This window comes from Ptychodera flava, chromosome 9, assembly GCF_041260155.1.
Source record: "Ptychodera flava strain L36383 chromosome 9, AS_Pfla_20210202, whole genome shotgun sequence".
Taxonomy (NCBI): domain Eukaryota; kingdom Metazoa; phylum Hemichordata; class Enteropneusta; family Ptychoderidae; genus Ptychodera; species Ptychodera flava.
The window spans coordinates 6006719-6024434 of NC_091936.1; the positions used below are offsets into that span (position 1 = coordinate 6006719).

General features: G+C 38.0%; 1 protein-coding gene across 1 annotated transcript in view; it reads right to left on the reverse strand.

Annotated features, from left to right (window-relative positions):
* Positions 1-17716, reverse strand: part of LOC139139851 (TPR and ankyrin repeat-containing protein 1-like) — a 37920-nt gene that overhangs the window by 6827 nt on the left and 13377 nt on the right. Inside the window, 19 exon segments of the mRNA XM_070708791.1 lie at positions 1-859; positions 1716-1939; positions 2268-2470; positions 2810-2932; positions 3074-3242; positions 3643-3816; positions 4118-4255; positions 4618-4817; positions 5419-5583; positions 6249-6441; positions 6951-7081; positions 7370-7651; positions 8085-8486; positions 8734-8949; positions 11438-11755; positions 11991-12188; positions 12503-12880; positions 15193-15843; positions 16886-17072. Coding sequence (XP_070564892.1) covers positions 1-859; positions 1716-1939; positions 2268-2470; positions 2810-2932; positions 3074-3242; positions 3643-3816; positions 4118-4255; positions 4618-4817; positions 5419-5583; positions 6249-6441; positions 6951-7081; positions 7370-7651; positions 8085-8486; positions 8734-8949; positions 11438-11755; positions 11991-12188; positions 12503-12880; positions 15193-15843; positions 16886-17072 — 5211 coding nt within the window.

Below are 17716 nucleotides of genomic sequence, written 5' to 3' on the forward strand. Positions count from 1 at the left end.
CTTTACCCAATGTGATGCCATTGAAAACAGATGCTTTATGATGCGTGTACGGGCTGTTGATATACCGACTTCTTTGGCAGCCGTAACAATATTTGATCCTGTTGAACTAGGGGAGGGCATTGCATGATCTATCGTCAGAAAGCGGGCTCCTTCATATATCAACACTTCTCTTTCATTCGGGCCGACTTCCTTCAACCCATAGAAACTTTCACACAGAGAAGTCATGTGCCTTTCGTCTATTTCAGTTGGCTTATAGAGAACTGATATCAACTTGAAGAGTTGCTCAAGAGCATGGAGTACAGATCGTTGAACTACTTCAACTGTCAATGGCCAGTTCTTTACCAGGACATCTACACACTCTATTTGACCACGAATGTTTTTGGTTTTTGCGAATAGGTTTTGGGCAGATTTCAGCATATTTTCATCTTTCTTCGATGACGCTATAAGCATCAAGCACTCTGCTTCTCCATCAGAATTATTTGCCTCTCTGAATAAAGCAGTTGCTTCTTCCAGATATGAGAGGACTTCTGAATTATCGGCCAAATTTTGTTGTAAATGGATGCGACTACATGCCAGAAGAATTTCTGCTCGTAAAGTGACATCTTCTTTTGATTCGGTCAAGTCCAAAGCTTCTTTCAGTTTACCTTTGGATCTCATAAGTTTGGCTGCTTCCACTTTTCTTCCATTTTCCTTGAGCAAGTTTGCAGCTTCTTCTATTCTGTCTCTGCTTCTCAAGAATTGGAGTTTATCTTCAAACTTTGGGAACCGACTAATAGCTGCATTCATCTTCTCAAACTCTCGGACATTATAATGTTTCTCTGCAGCACTAAAAGACAGCCTTTCCATCGTGTGTACAATCCTAAAATGTGATACGACAGTCACAATTAATAATAAGGTAAAATGCGCCCCAGGGACAGTTTTTTTTTACTTTCATTTTCTGACATTGCTTTTCATGTCTACTTCTTTTGTGAACCTTTTTGAAGCAAAACATGTGAAGTGAATAAGTTTCATAATCTTGTGTTCGGTAAAATTCGAAAATATACTTTTTACCCATAGAAAAAATACATGACTTTCAAGTACAATGTATTGGTAAATTCTAAGTATTTTGTTCATTCATTCTAACTTTTCACTACCCTTGGTGTGATTTATTTTCATGTTCATAAAATGATAAGCAAAATCCCCAGAGTAAAATATTGGCGACAGATTGAAATGTTCGATTTCGACGCATTTACTTTAAAACTGTGAACCATCGATACTTATTCTGGGCCATTAATGGTCAGCAAAATTGAGAAATTACAAATGTATTTTTCTCGGGTCCTTTAATATCAGAAACAGTGGGTAGTGATGGCTCAATCACTTTCGACCTAACTGTTTCTCAATTGTCTTTACACGCTTCATCGGCTGAAATGTTGCAGATAAGTTGTAGCGCAAGTTTGCATACAGAAGCAGAATTCTCTAAGTGTGTAACAAATGTCTAAAGTGAAACCTTTGATATGCAAAAATATATTATTATTGTTTCGTGCCTCTATTAAATTACATTATTTGATACGAAGAGAGTTTACTGTAGTATCCAATGTTTTGGGGGCATTAGCGACTGTAGATTATCCCATTCTAACAAATCACGATGAAAAAATGTAGAATGTATCAGTGATGTCGTGGACCAATGATGGTAACCACAGGCAAGCTAGTAATGACTTCTCATTAGAGGAACCTACCCAGGAGCATTTCTTAGCAAATGTTCAGGTAAAGGCAAGCTCTTCTCTTCATACTCTTTCTTCTTTAGATTGTACCTCTCGACCACATCAGCTGCCTTGTCAAAGGCTTCGAGAGAATATAGCAATTCAAGGGCCTTTTTGTAGTTTCCAGCTTGTTCATAGCATCGTGCAGCGTCAAAGGGTTTCTTCAGACGTTTGTCGTTTAGCAGGGCTGCATTTGTAAACTGAAGGGTAAAAAATTATGGCGCTTCAAAATTACATACAGGTATTTATCACAGTTTTAGTTTAAGGAGTGAAATTCTGATAACCTGCCATATCTGTGCGAGAGCTGGCGTTCTCGTGAACATAATGTTTTGAAGAGTGGTGTTAGGTCATCAACAAACCATAGGGCTGCTTTTGTTATGATGGCGTCCATCTCATTCAACAAGCATTTGATTCTAAATTCTGAAAACATTGCAACTTTCAATTGACGACTTGACTTTACCATCATTTTCAATATTTATTATGTTACAAAGAAAAACGACTATAATCGGAAATCTTTTAATACTTTACCTTTCCGATTTTCTCGAATAACATTGCTGAGAGTTCATATTCTTTGGCATTGTACAGACAGCTTGAGGCTTGTTGATACATATCACATTGCATGAATTCGTCCGCAGCTGCTAAAAACTCTGCCCTCAATCGACGTGGATTGTCACGCAATTTTTCAGCATTCAGTGCCCTGTCCTGTGCAAGTGCCATCATCTCTTTTTGACCTTTAAATATAAAGTAGGTTATGAAGATTTCAGTGAATACCATCACAATAACTTAAATACTTAACTTCATTACTCGAAGGCTTTCCTAGAATTAAAAAATGACTGATTTGTTTTTGTTAAAATTTAAGAATATAACAGTTCAAAACCTAATATACTGCAAGAGAAATCGAAACACAGTAATCGTTCTCAAAACAGAAGATCACCAAGCAAAAAATGCGTCATTTGGGAAGGCGATAATTATTTAAAGATAACAATTAGTTATAAATGGAACTCATATAAAACGGATTTCAATAGCAAATGGTTATAATTTACCAGTTGAATTTAATCGTTGATTCTTACCATTTCCTCCCTTAAAATAACACTTTGCTGCTACTTTCCATAGCTTGTTGTTGTAGAAATAGTCTCCTCTCTTGTTCCATTCATCTCGTGTGGAGGTTGTGGCGAACATGCCATCTGAAAGACCTTACAAATTTGAAGAGAAGACGTTTACTTTATTCTGATATAAAATTTAATATTAATTTTCCACATAAAATATAGTTTAACTTGTTCATGAAGCAATGAATTCAAATTATTAATTTTATGGCACAAAATTTTGCATCATACCTTCTTGCCCACTTTCATTGTCTTCAATTCTGACCACTTGGACAAGTTTTCTCTTCCTAAAATACTCAAACATTGGAGCTCTCTTTTCCCGATCTTCATCAAATATCCACACATTGACCCTTGCCCTGGTTACAGCTGTGTACAGATACTTCAACTCTGAGTTGAGTACCTTGAAGTCGATCATAAATAAAGAACAAACAATAATATTTGTCCAAGTTTATTAGAGGAAGCGAAAAACATTTACGAACATCGGCCCTGTAAACAAATCAATCTACCAAATCATGTCACCATTTGTGTGCTTGCGTCACCTTTGCCTTACAACGACGATAACATGGCAATGATTTGATTACTATTTTGTAAATATTTCATCTCATTTTTATGAAGTTTCCAAAAACCTTTGCAAAGTGTAGATCACCCTTTGCGAGACGGTAAATAACACCTTATCATTTCATTAACAATATGACAATGTCATTGTGGCTCCTTTCAAAAGTGTGAATCGCGTAAGTGCACATTCGTCGGCATTAATGAGTCCACTACAATCAAGAGTTGACAAAGATAGAAAAAAATACCTTGTGTTTATCGTGATCGAATTCCAATGGTCTGGTTGTGGTGAGGTTCTGTTCCACGGTTTCTGATTGATCAATTTCTACAAGACTCTGACCTGTTCTGGTTACTCTGACATTGCCTCCCTTTTTAATCAACGTTTCGAGGTAGGAAATGACAACTCTCCATTCCTTTTGTGCCTAGAAGAGAAACACGCCAATTGATGTCAGTACTGAAAGTTATTGACCCATGAGCGAAATACTTTTGTTTTCACATTGATTCATTTAACAAATTGTTGTTTTACAACGATGTTTTTACGAACTTGAATATTCGTCAGACATCAGGCTGAGCGAAATTCATATTATTTACAAAAGGATGTAATTGATTAGAGTGATTCCACATGTTCCTGTCAGTATATGACATACAAAGCATAGCTCACATTCTAATAACTCATTGAAAAATGCTCTCAAATGTTCAGATTCTGTGACAGAGCACACTTACAGGCGAGTCTTTGAAAAAATTATACAGCAATACATCATCAAATTCCAGACCCTTTGATTCATAGATAGTCAGTACAAGTCCCAGACTGAGTTCCTTTGGTAAGGCATCTTTGGCTTCTTCATTAGCCACAAGAATTACCTACAATCGAACAAGCGACAAATCAGGACAGGGTATTAAAAAATCCATTTTCAACTTTTTCGGTAATGTTTTCGACACCATACATGGTATGCTTACACATTATATGCTACTTTTCAGATAACTCAGTTGGAGTCCAATTGACACATGGCTGGTGCTATAGTCATATTCCGTCCCAAAATTGAGCCGCTACAAAGTGCACCTACATGAAGACCGGCAAAATTCCATGCTCTGCACATACTCTTTTATTGACTTGGGAAGTTGCACTACTTTCACCTAATACCTTAAGATGCATGGCGGGGATTCTAATGAAATACTTGAGCATTTTCACTGTTTGTGGCCAATCATATGAGAGTAAAGCTTACCTGATGAGCTCCGAATTCAATTTCTGATGTTTTTCTCTTATTCCCTCTCAGTAGCAGAGCTAAGTCACTGAAACTGCAAGATTCCAAAAGAACTGGTTGGGGACCATCAAATAGTCCCTGGTCTCTCTGAAGTCTATCAAAGGACTCTGGGAAGAACTCAATCATCAAATCCACTACACTTGTCGCAAGATCTAAAATGCCTGTAGAAAGATAAAGAATTTCAAATATCACAAGACATAAGCTTGTTCAAGATGAAAAGTCAAACATTCTTTTGACAACTGACAACTTGCAAAACACGTGGTGCAGCAAATGACTGAACAGAAACTTTCTTTAAAATATTACGATCAAACATTGTCTACTATCATGTCAAATCTCTTTCTCTCAGATGATATTATAATTAAATAATAGTGAACTAAACGAGAAACGTTAATTTAAGGTGACCTTCAACTTCATGTAGCATTGCGATCGAACAACAAATAGAACGTTTCACTGTGGCGAGTCTCGATCGATACTTGACTGCATCCTAAGCAAAGTGTCGAAAACAAAATTGTTTGTTCGGTGTAATAAAGTTAATCACATACGCTAGCATGGGCAAGTTCACGATTTGTTGCCTGCCCTCGGGCTGGTGATCATGACGGTAATATTGATGATACCCTCGCCTTCGGCTCGGGCATCATCAATATTACCGTCATTAGCACCGCAAGTATAAGAATAGGTAATTTCTGGCATTTAATCTCCCTGACGTTTATATGCTGAACAATAAGATGTCAACAAATAATGTCCGGCACATCTTCCACTGACCTGCATGTGATCGATAGTTATGAGTGAGCTGGTACACCTTTTTAGGTACTTTGACCTGTGATGTTTTACCAATTGCCTTCATTGACTTGCTAGCATAGTGGAAAAGTGTTTTCAAGTCATCGAATCTGAATGCAACTCCTCTCATAATGCTTTGAGCAGTGTCACCTGGCAAGAATGAAACAAATATGCATTGAGAATAGTTGCTGTTAAAGCATCCACAAAAACAAGAGCTTGCTTCTGATATTAGTGTGTACACAGAAATTCTCACTGAAAATCCATTATCAGTATGTTCAGTATAATTCATCGATCAGTTATGTTCTTCAAGTTGTATTTTACTTTGGAAAATCATTTAGCCAAATTGGTATATTGGCCATATTATCAAACTTTCATTTTTATATAAGTATTGCCCAGGATTATGTTAAAAGGAAACATCATCAATCTGCTATATACGAGATATACTTAAACAATTAAGCACACCCAGCGACGGTATACCACGAAATTTTGACCGTTCGCGACATATATGCACGAGCGATAGCGAGTGAATATATGAGTTGAACTGGTCAAAACCGAGTGGTAGACTGTCGCTGGGTGTGATTTATCGCATTCTGACATGGAACGTTGAAAAAAAGATTTTTGCTCTTGCCGAAAGCATGCGTGTGTGGTATATCGCGAATATACCACGGTTTTTTTTCATGTCTCGACAAATCAGGTCGCCGCATTTACGCCATCAATATACTGGTATGATATAACACCGTTTATTGACCGTAATAAAAGGCATATATGTTTGAAAACAGATCCTCTAAGTTGAATATACACACTGATTTCCGTACCAGTGAGAAATAGTGCATTCGGATTACTACAGCATCTTATGAGAAGAGACAATTCTGCCTGTGTGAAATCTTGTGTCTCATCGATATAAAATTGATGGATACACCAGTCAGGGAATTCCACTTTCTTCAGACGATGGTAAACACTGAAGACCAAGTCTGATTCATCAAACAAACCACGCTGTCTCTTGGTACCCTGGAAAAGAATAACATGCATATTTCCCTTTTTATCAAATCCTTATATATCATTTAACTACACGGAGACTATTGCCCATATGTTACCATGTTTTCTGTATTATTCTTCGACTGAGGTGTCAGTGGCTACTTTAACGCCAAGTATCACTAATTGCTAAATGTACGGACTTAAACTTTGAAGGTATTTTGTGGATCGAGCATTTTCACAATATGCTAACCGGTAGACCACAATTTTTTCACTAGTTGTCTTGACATTATGACAGCAGTCATAATATCAGCAGTAAGACGGTGTTCATGGGTTTAACTTTGGTTCCACTGTAATTAGACATAGATCATTGAAGCTTAAAACACTTCTTTATAAACGTACATTACCAGTCCTGAACAAAAGTTCTCAATTTGTTCTGTATGTAGGTCAACATGCTGTAACATAGTGCACCAGATGTAATGTCAGAATTGTAAAGCTTTAAATGATATTTTAACAGACACCACTACATGACCAGTTACGCTTACTTTGTATTTCTCAAACAGTTTATATATTTCTCTTCTATCAGCTGTGAAATTTGGAGCTCTCTTCCTGCCAAGTTCCTCATACTGTTCCAAACTAAGATGCCCATTTGTAGTGTGCAGGGCTTCGATGGAACCTGTTGTAAGAAGCAATGAACTTGTTGGTTGGGAACAAGCCTACATATTTGATTTTGAGCTACTACAAAAATTTCACAAATTATGGGAAACATTATATAAGACTTTCTTGTATAAGACAGGCTATAGCAGATTTCAATGGTTTAAACCATCAATACAGTACTATATCACGGACATCATTCAAAATTAAATTATGGCTTCATTTCAAAAATCAAATTGTATGCGCCAAAGTAGTCTCTTAGCAAAGAAGTCTAGTAGGTACAGGAATATTTCCTCATGGTCCTACATACCGTGGATGAAGGATTTTATTTCCATCCAAACCAGTGTAGGATGATAATCCACTTTGTTCTTATTTATTTTGGACCAAAGTTCATATGCAAATACTTCATAGGTGACTTCTTTGCGTGGATCGATTTCTTTCCTCTGTCTTCCCTGTTCGTCTTTGACTGTCATGTCTAAAGTCTCTTCATCATCCTCATCCTCAGCTTGTTGTGCCTCGTTTGCATCTTCGTCTTCGTCGTCGTCATCGTCCCTGTCTTCAAGTTGTGGAATAAATGAAAGTGGCCTCTCATCTGTTTAAAATGCAGAGAGTTTGATTAACGATGACTTTAGAAAACATTTCTCACAATCAAGTTTACAAGAGAAAACTAATATTAAACAACAAGGCACCTTAAAAGTCTAAAGTTTGTAAAGATTTTTAATAATGCATGAACAGTAACATCTACAAAAAGGCACGATAGCGTTTTAAGTACTACACCAAACAATTGGTTATGAGGTTAAGTAGAATATGTAACGTCAATAAACGTGACATTGGATTTCATGAATACAGGTTAAAACATATCGATGCAGAGAGACGCTGACTCGATTGCTAACTTTGGTGGTATATTTTTTCAAGCATAGTATGATTTTATGCTCTCACAGTGTGAATGAAATTGGTGTTCTTGATGTTACTTGAAAAAATGACAATAACGACAATACAACAGTCCCGTAAATTAAATGCCTTACCGATTCCCCAGCCTTTGACTTCTCTTTTCAATGACCCATCAGGCTTTCTTGGAAAGTAAGGTTCTGGTAAGGTTGCATCCATCATCAGTAACCACTGTCTTGAAGTCAAAAACATAGGATACTGAGCTGGATGTGCATCTTGTAACCTGTATGGCAGGGAATTGTCTTCTACAGCTACATGTTCCTTAGCGGCGTCATGGGCATGACTCAGGTCACGAAAATTCTTCTCTACTTCACTACACAATACGGCATTCTTTGTCACAAAGATCTGGTGTAAATGGTCCATTGCTATTCCATCGCCAACAGTCTCTAAATCGTCGTTGGCATTTGTGTCAGGGGCTCCACAATCAGTAACTGCTTGACAGGTCGCAAATTCAGTGCTAGTAGCTCCCAAGCTTTCATCTGTAGACAGAATGTGATATCAAACAAACGTGTTACATTGTGCAAAGTAGCATGCGCCTTCTTATAATAAATATCCCTCTCTGAAACCGTCAAGGGTAGATAATCCTTAAAGTCAAACCATTTCACTTTAAACGGTCCTGAAAAAGCATCATACGAAACCATGTGAAAGCTGTAAATTAATATTTTACATGAATTCTGTGCGAGGACAAGCTTTGTGACTTAAACGATACCAATTTAAGAGACGTACTTCCATCCTTTGCTGTTCTATCTCCATCTCCACCCTTCTCGCCACCATTGTCGTCATCCTCCTCATCATCATCGTCATCATTGTTGTCTTTCTCATTAACATCTATGAAGGTAGTGTCCCTAGGCAGCAATGGCTCTAGATCTCCTGTCTTCGTTGCTGCCTCCCAGTATCGAATGAAGTATGTCCATAGTCTGTATAAACAACAGGTTGTCTTCCCTGATAGATAGATAGATAGATAGATAGATAGATAGATAGATAGATAGATAGATAGATAGATAGATAGGTAGGTAGGTAGATAGATAGATAGACAGACAGATAGATAGATAGGTAGATAGATAGATAGATAGATAGATAGATAGATAGATAGATAGATAGATAGATAGATAGATAGATAGATAGATAGATAGATAGATAGATAGATAGATAGATAGATAGATAGATAGACAGATAGACAGATAGACAGATGGGAATGTGGATTGGTATTTAGGTAGACAGATAGCCAGTCTGACAGAAAAGCAGGCACATACACATACATGCATATGTAATATTGCATATTGGGGTTCGTTGCCGGTACACGCGTTGTTCCCGATGGTTGTTGCTAACCCACGATTATATATAGGGTCGGTAATAACATAGTGACGAGATGTTCAGCTTCTTGATTTGGCCCGCGTTTAATCAGAATCATACTCAAACACAATTACAATGTCTGGAAGCAGTCTGCTCCATACTATGACGTCGTCAACTACAATACACGTAGACAGGGTTTCTCACGGAAGCCATTGGCTTGTCAACCAGTGCATGTAAAGCTGTATCTGCACTTATGGCACACATATATCTCTATCTCGACATCGTCGAAGTACACAAGTCACGCTGCTATCCATTTGTCACTGTTACTAAATGAATGGAAGACGCGTCAAGATTGTACTTTAAACTTTACGTACTCATCGTCCCATGAATTACTGACCATGACCTCAAGTCACAAGTCAAGTCATTTATCAAAAGTAGAACGGATAGAGATAACAATTACGTGACGGGTGTTCGTTGAAGTCACATGGTCACGGTCCGAAACCTTCGTGGTTATGGTCAGTATTGGTCAAGACAGGCGTCATCGTCAGTCATTACTTATAAATTCAGTCGTGTAAAATACAGAACAACTTAATGTTAAATTGGGCGTTATTATAATACCCCTATCTATATTGTGTTTACGGACTGACTCTACTTATTGAAGATTTGTAAACGTTTGAGAATTTTGACATCGAATATTTAAATAATCAGAATTTTAGATAAACGCGAATTTCAAAAGACTATTACAATTGTAGTGAACTTTATTAAACAATAAGTCATGGAGTATCTGTAAGTTCGATTACAAACTTGTACGTTCTGATTGTTTATGGTTTTGTCTTCATTGGTTTTGATTATTTGATTAGGGGAGGAGGCCCGTCGATCACGATCATTCGATTGTTCTGTATTTTACATGACGAAACTTTGACGTAATGACTGACAATGACACCTGACCTGACCACGTGTGACGATGGCATAAACATAAAGTTCTCCAATGGAAGACGGATAGCACGTGAAGTTCAAACTACAATCTTTGTACTGCTTTGTAGAGTTTTTTTCAAAGAAATATTTCTCACCGATGACAAAGAAACCCCCTCATACTATACATATGTTCAAAAAGCAGAGAATCTAAAGTTTACTGTGGTACAATAGTTTGCTTGACGGATGAAGGACGTGTATATTTGGGGTAAAAAAATCAATTTTAGTATTAATGATAAAAAATAACGTGCGTCAAAAACTTGGCACTCTTCTGAAATGTAATATTTCACTTGAAACAAGAGTATATGTAGGAAAAACGACTATGTTATTTTGCATCATCAATCCTCATTCTAAAATGGCAAGGGATGAAAGACCGGCAATCCAAACAAGTGATTAAAAACATGATTAGCAAAATTACAATGCCTCTTATTCGAAATGTAAGAACTTTATTGCCAAACATTACTACGTCTTTATCACCCAACTTACCACTGCTTGACAAGCTAAAAGTTGAACCCAACCAATCTTTTAATCTTGGGTTAACAAAGAAGTCAAAATTGGATGAATATTTAAAAAAGCGATTTTTTAGCAAAATACGTTGTCTCTCATTATTGTGAACGAGGAGTAGCAACGACTTCAACAACGATGTATGTGCCAGTGACAGCCATCCATCCAGACAGACAGACAGAGAGACAGACACAGATACACACATGCATGCACGCACACATGTACCCACACAGGCACACATAGACAGACAGACAGACAGTGACAGCCATCCAATCGGTGACAACACAAACAAGCACAGACAGACAGACAGACAGAGAGAGAGACACAGATACACACATGCATGCACGCACACATGTACCCACACAGGCACACATAGACAGACAGACAGACAGACAGACAGACAGACAGATATATTGCATAGTTGTACAGAAGGAATGTCGCTTTTATAAGAAGGGCTTCATAAATGCAAGTGACTTGTGGAGGCACCACCTGATGAATATTTCAATTGCCAACAGGGAGCCTGTTCTGTTTTAAATACAGGACAAACGTAAAGGGAAGCATGACGAAGGAATGCGGATGAAGGCGAGCTCTCATTGGTAGTATTTACGTGAACAAACATTGGATTTTTCAAAGCTAATTCTAAAACAGGAATAATACATACCTGTACCACTCCTGCCAAGGAGTAGTATTGCAGATGGTGGATCTGGTTGAAGATTGATGATTGCATGCTCCAATTCAGTCACACGGAATGGAAAATCAACTTTGATGTCCTCATTCAGTAAAATACTATTGACCAGAGTTGATGAAAAAGAGTAAAACTTCATGATGTGGTATTCTGTTTCATTGGAACTTGCTGGTGGAAAGAATAACTTTGCAGCATCCAAGGCCTTGGATCTTTTCTTTACAGCAGCTGGTTTACGTTTACTACTGGTCATTTCTCGATAAAGCATTGGAATTCGTTCTTCTGTTGCACTTTTCCCTGCGAAACGTGAAATATTAGAATAATGGAAAGAAAAGAATGCTTAAGATGTTCGCATTATCTCGGTATACTAAAGGTTTAACCCCACAAAATGTGTAAGTTCTGTGTTGTCGTATTATTCAGAAACATTTGACGAAAATAACAAGAGCAGCCACTAATTCGTAACCATAAATGACAATAAAATATTGGTTATTATTTAAAATGGATGAGACAACGAGTACCACGTAATTCGCACCTTTTCTGAACTCCTTTCTGTCAATACCCTTTAAGTTCTTCCTAATTATACAATCGTGACCTCGTTGGTGAGATTTCACGATGTTGTCGATGCTTCTTGATACATTGTCATGATCAAAGACAATGTCCCACACACGAATAACTTCGGAGTAAATCCGTCCACCAACCGTGTTTGTATAGTCATCAAATTCCTTGGTAGCTATAACAAAGAAAATACATTAGAACAGGAATATTGTGAGTTTTAATTGTTCCTAAGTCTTAAGTTCGGATCGGAAACAGGGTTTATTAGTTTGATTGCATTATTGAATGTACTAGGAAGATATTAGTGGTTACAAAATATTTATAAAACAATGATATCACTTTAAATTTGCAGGTCGGGATAGCTTAGTCACTGATAGAAGTTTTCTCAGTTTGAAACTAAAATAAATGTGCTTGAAATGTAAGTTAAACTTAATATTTCACGAGATAAATGAAATGATAAATTAATTAACATGTGACACAATAAAACTGTACCTGCAATCTGTAAACGTCTCTCAGGGTCTTCGCTGCATCTTGGAGAAAACGCTATGGCTAACTCCCATAGAATTCTTGCAGCCTTGGTCAGCTTGGCTTCAAACAGTTGGATATCATGTTGTTTGGCAGCACCTTCCAATCTCTTTGCCAGGTCTGGTCTCCAGATTCCTGAAGCTAGCAGTCGGATCTTGTTGATTATCCTGACTTTCATTCCTTGCTCCAGCCTTTTATCACGGAGTATCTTCCACACTGCTGATGTGCACTCAACTTCCCAGGCAAGGTCATCAAACAGAGAAGGATCAAGTTCATCCATTTCATCTGTCTCTTCCTCAGTATTTTCCTTGGTTTCCACATCCTCAGCCTCTTCTACCTCGTGCACTGGAACAGAAACGACTGTGTGTAAATCATTTGATGTAGCTTTTTTGCAGTTTACTGACAGTTACTGACTTGACAGACACACTGAATGAAAAACGTTTCGTTAGAATGACGTAAAGTTTGTATATTTTTGGACACAGAGGAATATTAGAGTGTGTCATTAGTAGGTTGATTTAGTCCACAGTGGTGAGAATATGCCATACAGTCTCATCTTGTTTTTTTAAAAGTTGGCTATATGTTTTCAGACAAATAGCGCAAAGTAGATTCAAAGCCTTCTATTTTGCTTTAAATATTTAGAAATGAAACTTAAGCGGATATCATAAGGTATTATCATATACCTAGATTAACGCGGCTGTGTAAATTCAGGAGATTTTCGATCGGATTCAAACTCACAACGTACGGCGCCGAGTCACCTGGCGAAGACATTACAGTCAAGACCATTTGGCCAAAGCCCCAAGCTATGGTAAAAAGCGCCCTCACATCTTTGCTTTTTTTACGTATCACATCCCAGTCCGTTGCCCATGTTGGGTTGAACGCGTCTTATTCCGGACCTACTTTCGGTTTTAGAAAAGTTTACTCGAAAAACAAGAGCGCAAGATTCAAAAGTTATCGCCTATGCCAAATGACTATGGCGGCGGACTTTATCATTCAGTGGGTGGCCGAGCTTCTGAAAGACTTGATTTTTTGTTTTCTGGAGACAACTTTACTGACGAGCCAACGGTTGGAAAACATGCGACAGTAGATAAGTTCATCAAAGCACAGAGAAACCGAGTACGGTTCGTACGACTAAACGTGACATAATAAAAGTACATCATTACATCAAGAACCGATACGGCGACATTGTAGACTTAGTTGACATTCCAACCAAGACGTTGAACGACTATTCGGCAACATTCTCAGTCCATCTGGAAAAAAATGCCAGCACTGACTATGAACTGGGCTCAGTTTCAGCAATGAAGTACACCTTAGAACAATATCTCTCGCAAAACAACTATGTAGCATCACTGAATGACTAGTTCTTCTCGCTGACAAATGACGAGGTAAAGACCAAGCGGATGCACCTAAAAATGTCTGATCTTGGCTCAGGTAGTTGTCCTATAGTGAAGTAATATCATAGAATCAGGAAGAGCCATTGTGGAAAGAGGGTAAACTCGGCACCGCTGACTGACGCTGACAATTTCACTCTGTGGTATTTGTTCACGAAGCATTTCAGACTTCACAGTAGGGATGAGCACAGAAAACTTGTTTTAGAGATATCACTCTACTGGAGACAGCTCAGGTCTTGAATATTTGGAATTCAAAGAATGCGATACAAAAAGTCGCGACGGAACGTATGCAGATCATCGTGGGAAAAACAAGATCGCTTCATTCATGCCCCGAGCAGCGACATCTATTAATTTAAGTGGACGGACAATATCATTTTGTTTGAAGACAAACCTTGACCAGAGCAGAAATTCTGCCGCAACAAATCATAAAAATAACCGGACACAAAAACGTTTCGAGTTTGCAACAATACGATAGCATTTCCGTGGAAGATCACCGGCGCATTTCGGCCATATTATGCCGATCTACTGAGGAAAATAGGACAGCTAATCGACCCTACCATCCATCGTGTTCTCATCCGTCACCAGCTGCGCAACTGCAGGAATTGGCAGCAGTGAACCGTGCTACGTTTGACTATGAACAGTTTCACACTGAATATTACATTTAATACACCGTTTGTTGTTTTGAAGTATTTTCACAAATAATATGTGATTTTCATTAAATAATTGCGCAGCTTTAGAATGTGGAAGATGAAAGGCAAAGAATATTCCAAAAAGTTAATTTGGCAACCGCAAAGTTCAGATGATATTTTCAGTAAAAATATCGATAATTTCATCTTGCGAATGCCTTCATAACATTTCAACGTGAGTCCGGAACGGAGGTATCGAGCTAGCCCTTTTGGCCGAGCAGCACGAGCGTAGATCTTTTCTGCACCTCAGCTCATGAGGAGCAAAGCGTAAACAAAAGTAACATTATGTGTATATCTATCCGTAAGGACAAGTGGGATTCAGCTTTGCGATCTTAACCTTTCCCCAATCCCATTCAAGCTGCTTAACGCATATTTTATACTCTGTACGTTCCAAAATACCTTGATAATTTGAAGAATATTGTATTCCGACACATCTGACCGTTCCATAAGGTGTATGATCCCTGATATGGGTTTTAAGGAACTTGGTCTTACGGCGTACTGCCCTCGCACGCTCGAGCCCTTCCGCCGTACGACCTTGGTCCACAAAATCCGTATCAGGGCCATAAAGATTAAAAATCGATACCTTCATTCTTGTCACTTCCTTCTGCGCATGTGTGGGTTTCTTTAGGGCCTTTCATCTGCGTTGTCGGAGCCAAGTCTTTCCTCGGAATTTCCTGCTCTGGTGTGGTATCGAATTTTGGTCGTTTTGCTATGAATTGGGGGATTTCTTCTATGGCAGCTAAAATCCGTCTTTTTATCTCTTCCTTTGAGGGTTTTCCCACACTGCTACCTTCAACGGCTGCAACTCTTATGCCATCATCAGGAATGGTCGTTGTTTTGGTCGCAGGCATTTCGACATTCTGAAACTCACTTTTGACTTCGTTCACAGGTTCTGGCTGTGTTGTGGTCTTGCTCTTTTCCTTGACTTTCTTTGCTCTTGGTCTAACGGTAGGATGGTGCTGTGCGGCTATTTTAAGATATGGCAGTCTTCTGTCATCTTTCTTCAAACTATTCAAAGGTATCTTTCCCTGACCATTCTTGATCTGTGGATCGACTTTGTATTCTTGCAGCAGTTTCACAGCATTCAGACAGATGGGTGTGCATGGACCTTGTATAAGCATGTGAAAGAGAGTGTTTCCTCCATCATCTTGTATGCAAGGATCTAAGTTTGGATTGGAAGCTGGATCGTGTTTGTATTTCTCGAATAGGGTCTTCAGGATTCGGAACGTATGATCTGTAATCAAGACAAGTTCCAGTATGTAGTGTTAATTAGACAATACATAGATTTGGATTGATAACATAGATTTGGATTATACGCTAAATGTGACAGCGGTTCGACAAACAGAAAATAACTCTATGTCATCATCATCATCATCATCATCACCATCATTATCATCATCATCATCATCATCATCATCACCAATAACAAAACGACATTATTATCATTCTTCGCCTACAAGAATACGTTTTGTGTTTGCCTGATTTGAATGCGGAGCGCAGGTATGTTAGGGCATGGGTCTCACACTTTTAACATTTTAAGAGTAGGTAAGGGTCAAGTTTTAGAAAGTTCTGATCGAAATTACTTTAAAGTCGGCAAAAATATATTTCTCATTGTGTACAAATGAAATTTTTGCAAATCATTAGCTTTTGACCAAATCACGTGACTAACAGCTCATATTTCCCGCCAAAATAACATATTGGTAATGATGAGATATTTCAACTTCAGGATAAATATTTATTCAAACTAAATCGTCAATAGATATAAAGTAGCATGAAAGTTCATGTAATAACCACTGAGTAATTCAAAATTATTAATCGTTCACATGTTTTTCGTCAAAAACCAAAAACATTGAGCAATATTTTACATATCACGGACATATTTATATATTGAATAGATATGTCAAATTCTTTTACTCGGGTTATGGTGTCTGTTTTGTTGAGTGATAACTACATTTTCAGAATATGCAGAAAAACTGACCCAAAAAAATTGGGTTTACAAGTTGAAAGTTTACATTTTTAAATGTATGAATTTGTGCGAGAAAATATAAATTTTCAGTCACGTGACTCTGTGTGCCGACAGTTATCATGTACTATCTTTTAAAAATACCAAAACAAAGTACCGTATTTGACCAAATTTCAGTCAATTCTGACCATATCCCTTAAAATAATGCAATCTGGTATGTTTTCTACAGTGACCAATGCCTTAACGCACCTGCGAGGGTCAATTATGTTCACCAAGCATCGAAAATAAATAACGGATTACTTTCTAAGAGTACCTTTCTTCTGCAAGGAAAATTTGAGAGCTGCATGCAGTGGGGTGTCTCCATCATTCAGGCTAAGTGATGAAGGATCAGCATCATACTGGAGAAGAAGACTGACTAATTGGCCATCTTCAAGCAATCTCAAGGAGTATGCAAGTGGTGGCATTGAGTTTGGATCAAGTCCATCAGGATTAGCACCATGCTTAACATGCAAAAAACACACGGGCAATATAAATTAGTATTAGAAAACATAAAACATAGTCTGTATTACTTAATATGTACCGTTATACTGTTCAATGAAAGTTTGCTTTCAATACCAGGTAAAATTCCTGCAGAAATTATCACAGCTCGCCATTCAGACAGCTGGGGCTTTTGAGAATTTTCATGATATTGCTGAAAGTTTAAATAAAATTGCAACAATCGCCGATGGCTTCCAGCATGGCAAAAACTGGCGGTCACCATTAAGACGCATTTCACAGCACGGTTTGCAGTACATATCAGCTGTGGTTTGTATATTATGGTACTTTTGAATGTGCGCTCGATCAGGTACCTTTATTCTGGTGTCTGAGTGTGAGCGTGTACAAATGATATACAATATATGTGAAGCCTGCTTTCAGGAGGTTTTTATGACGGCTGCTAATCTGGGAGGGTGGTTAGGGTACAAACTCGCTATTGGTGAATAGTGAGTTTGATATTCGAGAACAATGCTGTATCATTGAGTAAGGAACTATAAACCCTGTCGCTTCATTGGGCAGTGGGTACCTCATTCTGAAATGTGGCTCTCGCCTATTTGGTTGTGGGGTGGATAAATATAAATAGGTAAACAAACAAACAGACAGACAGAAA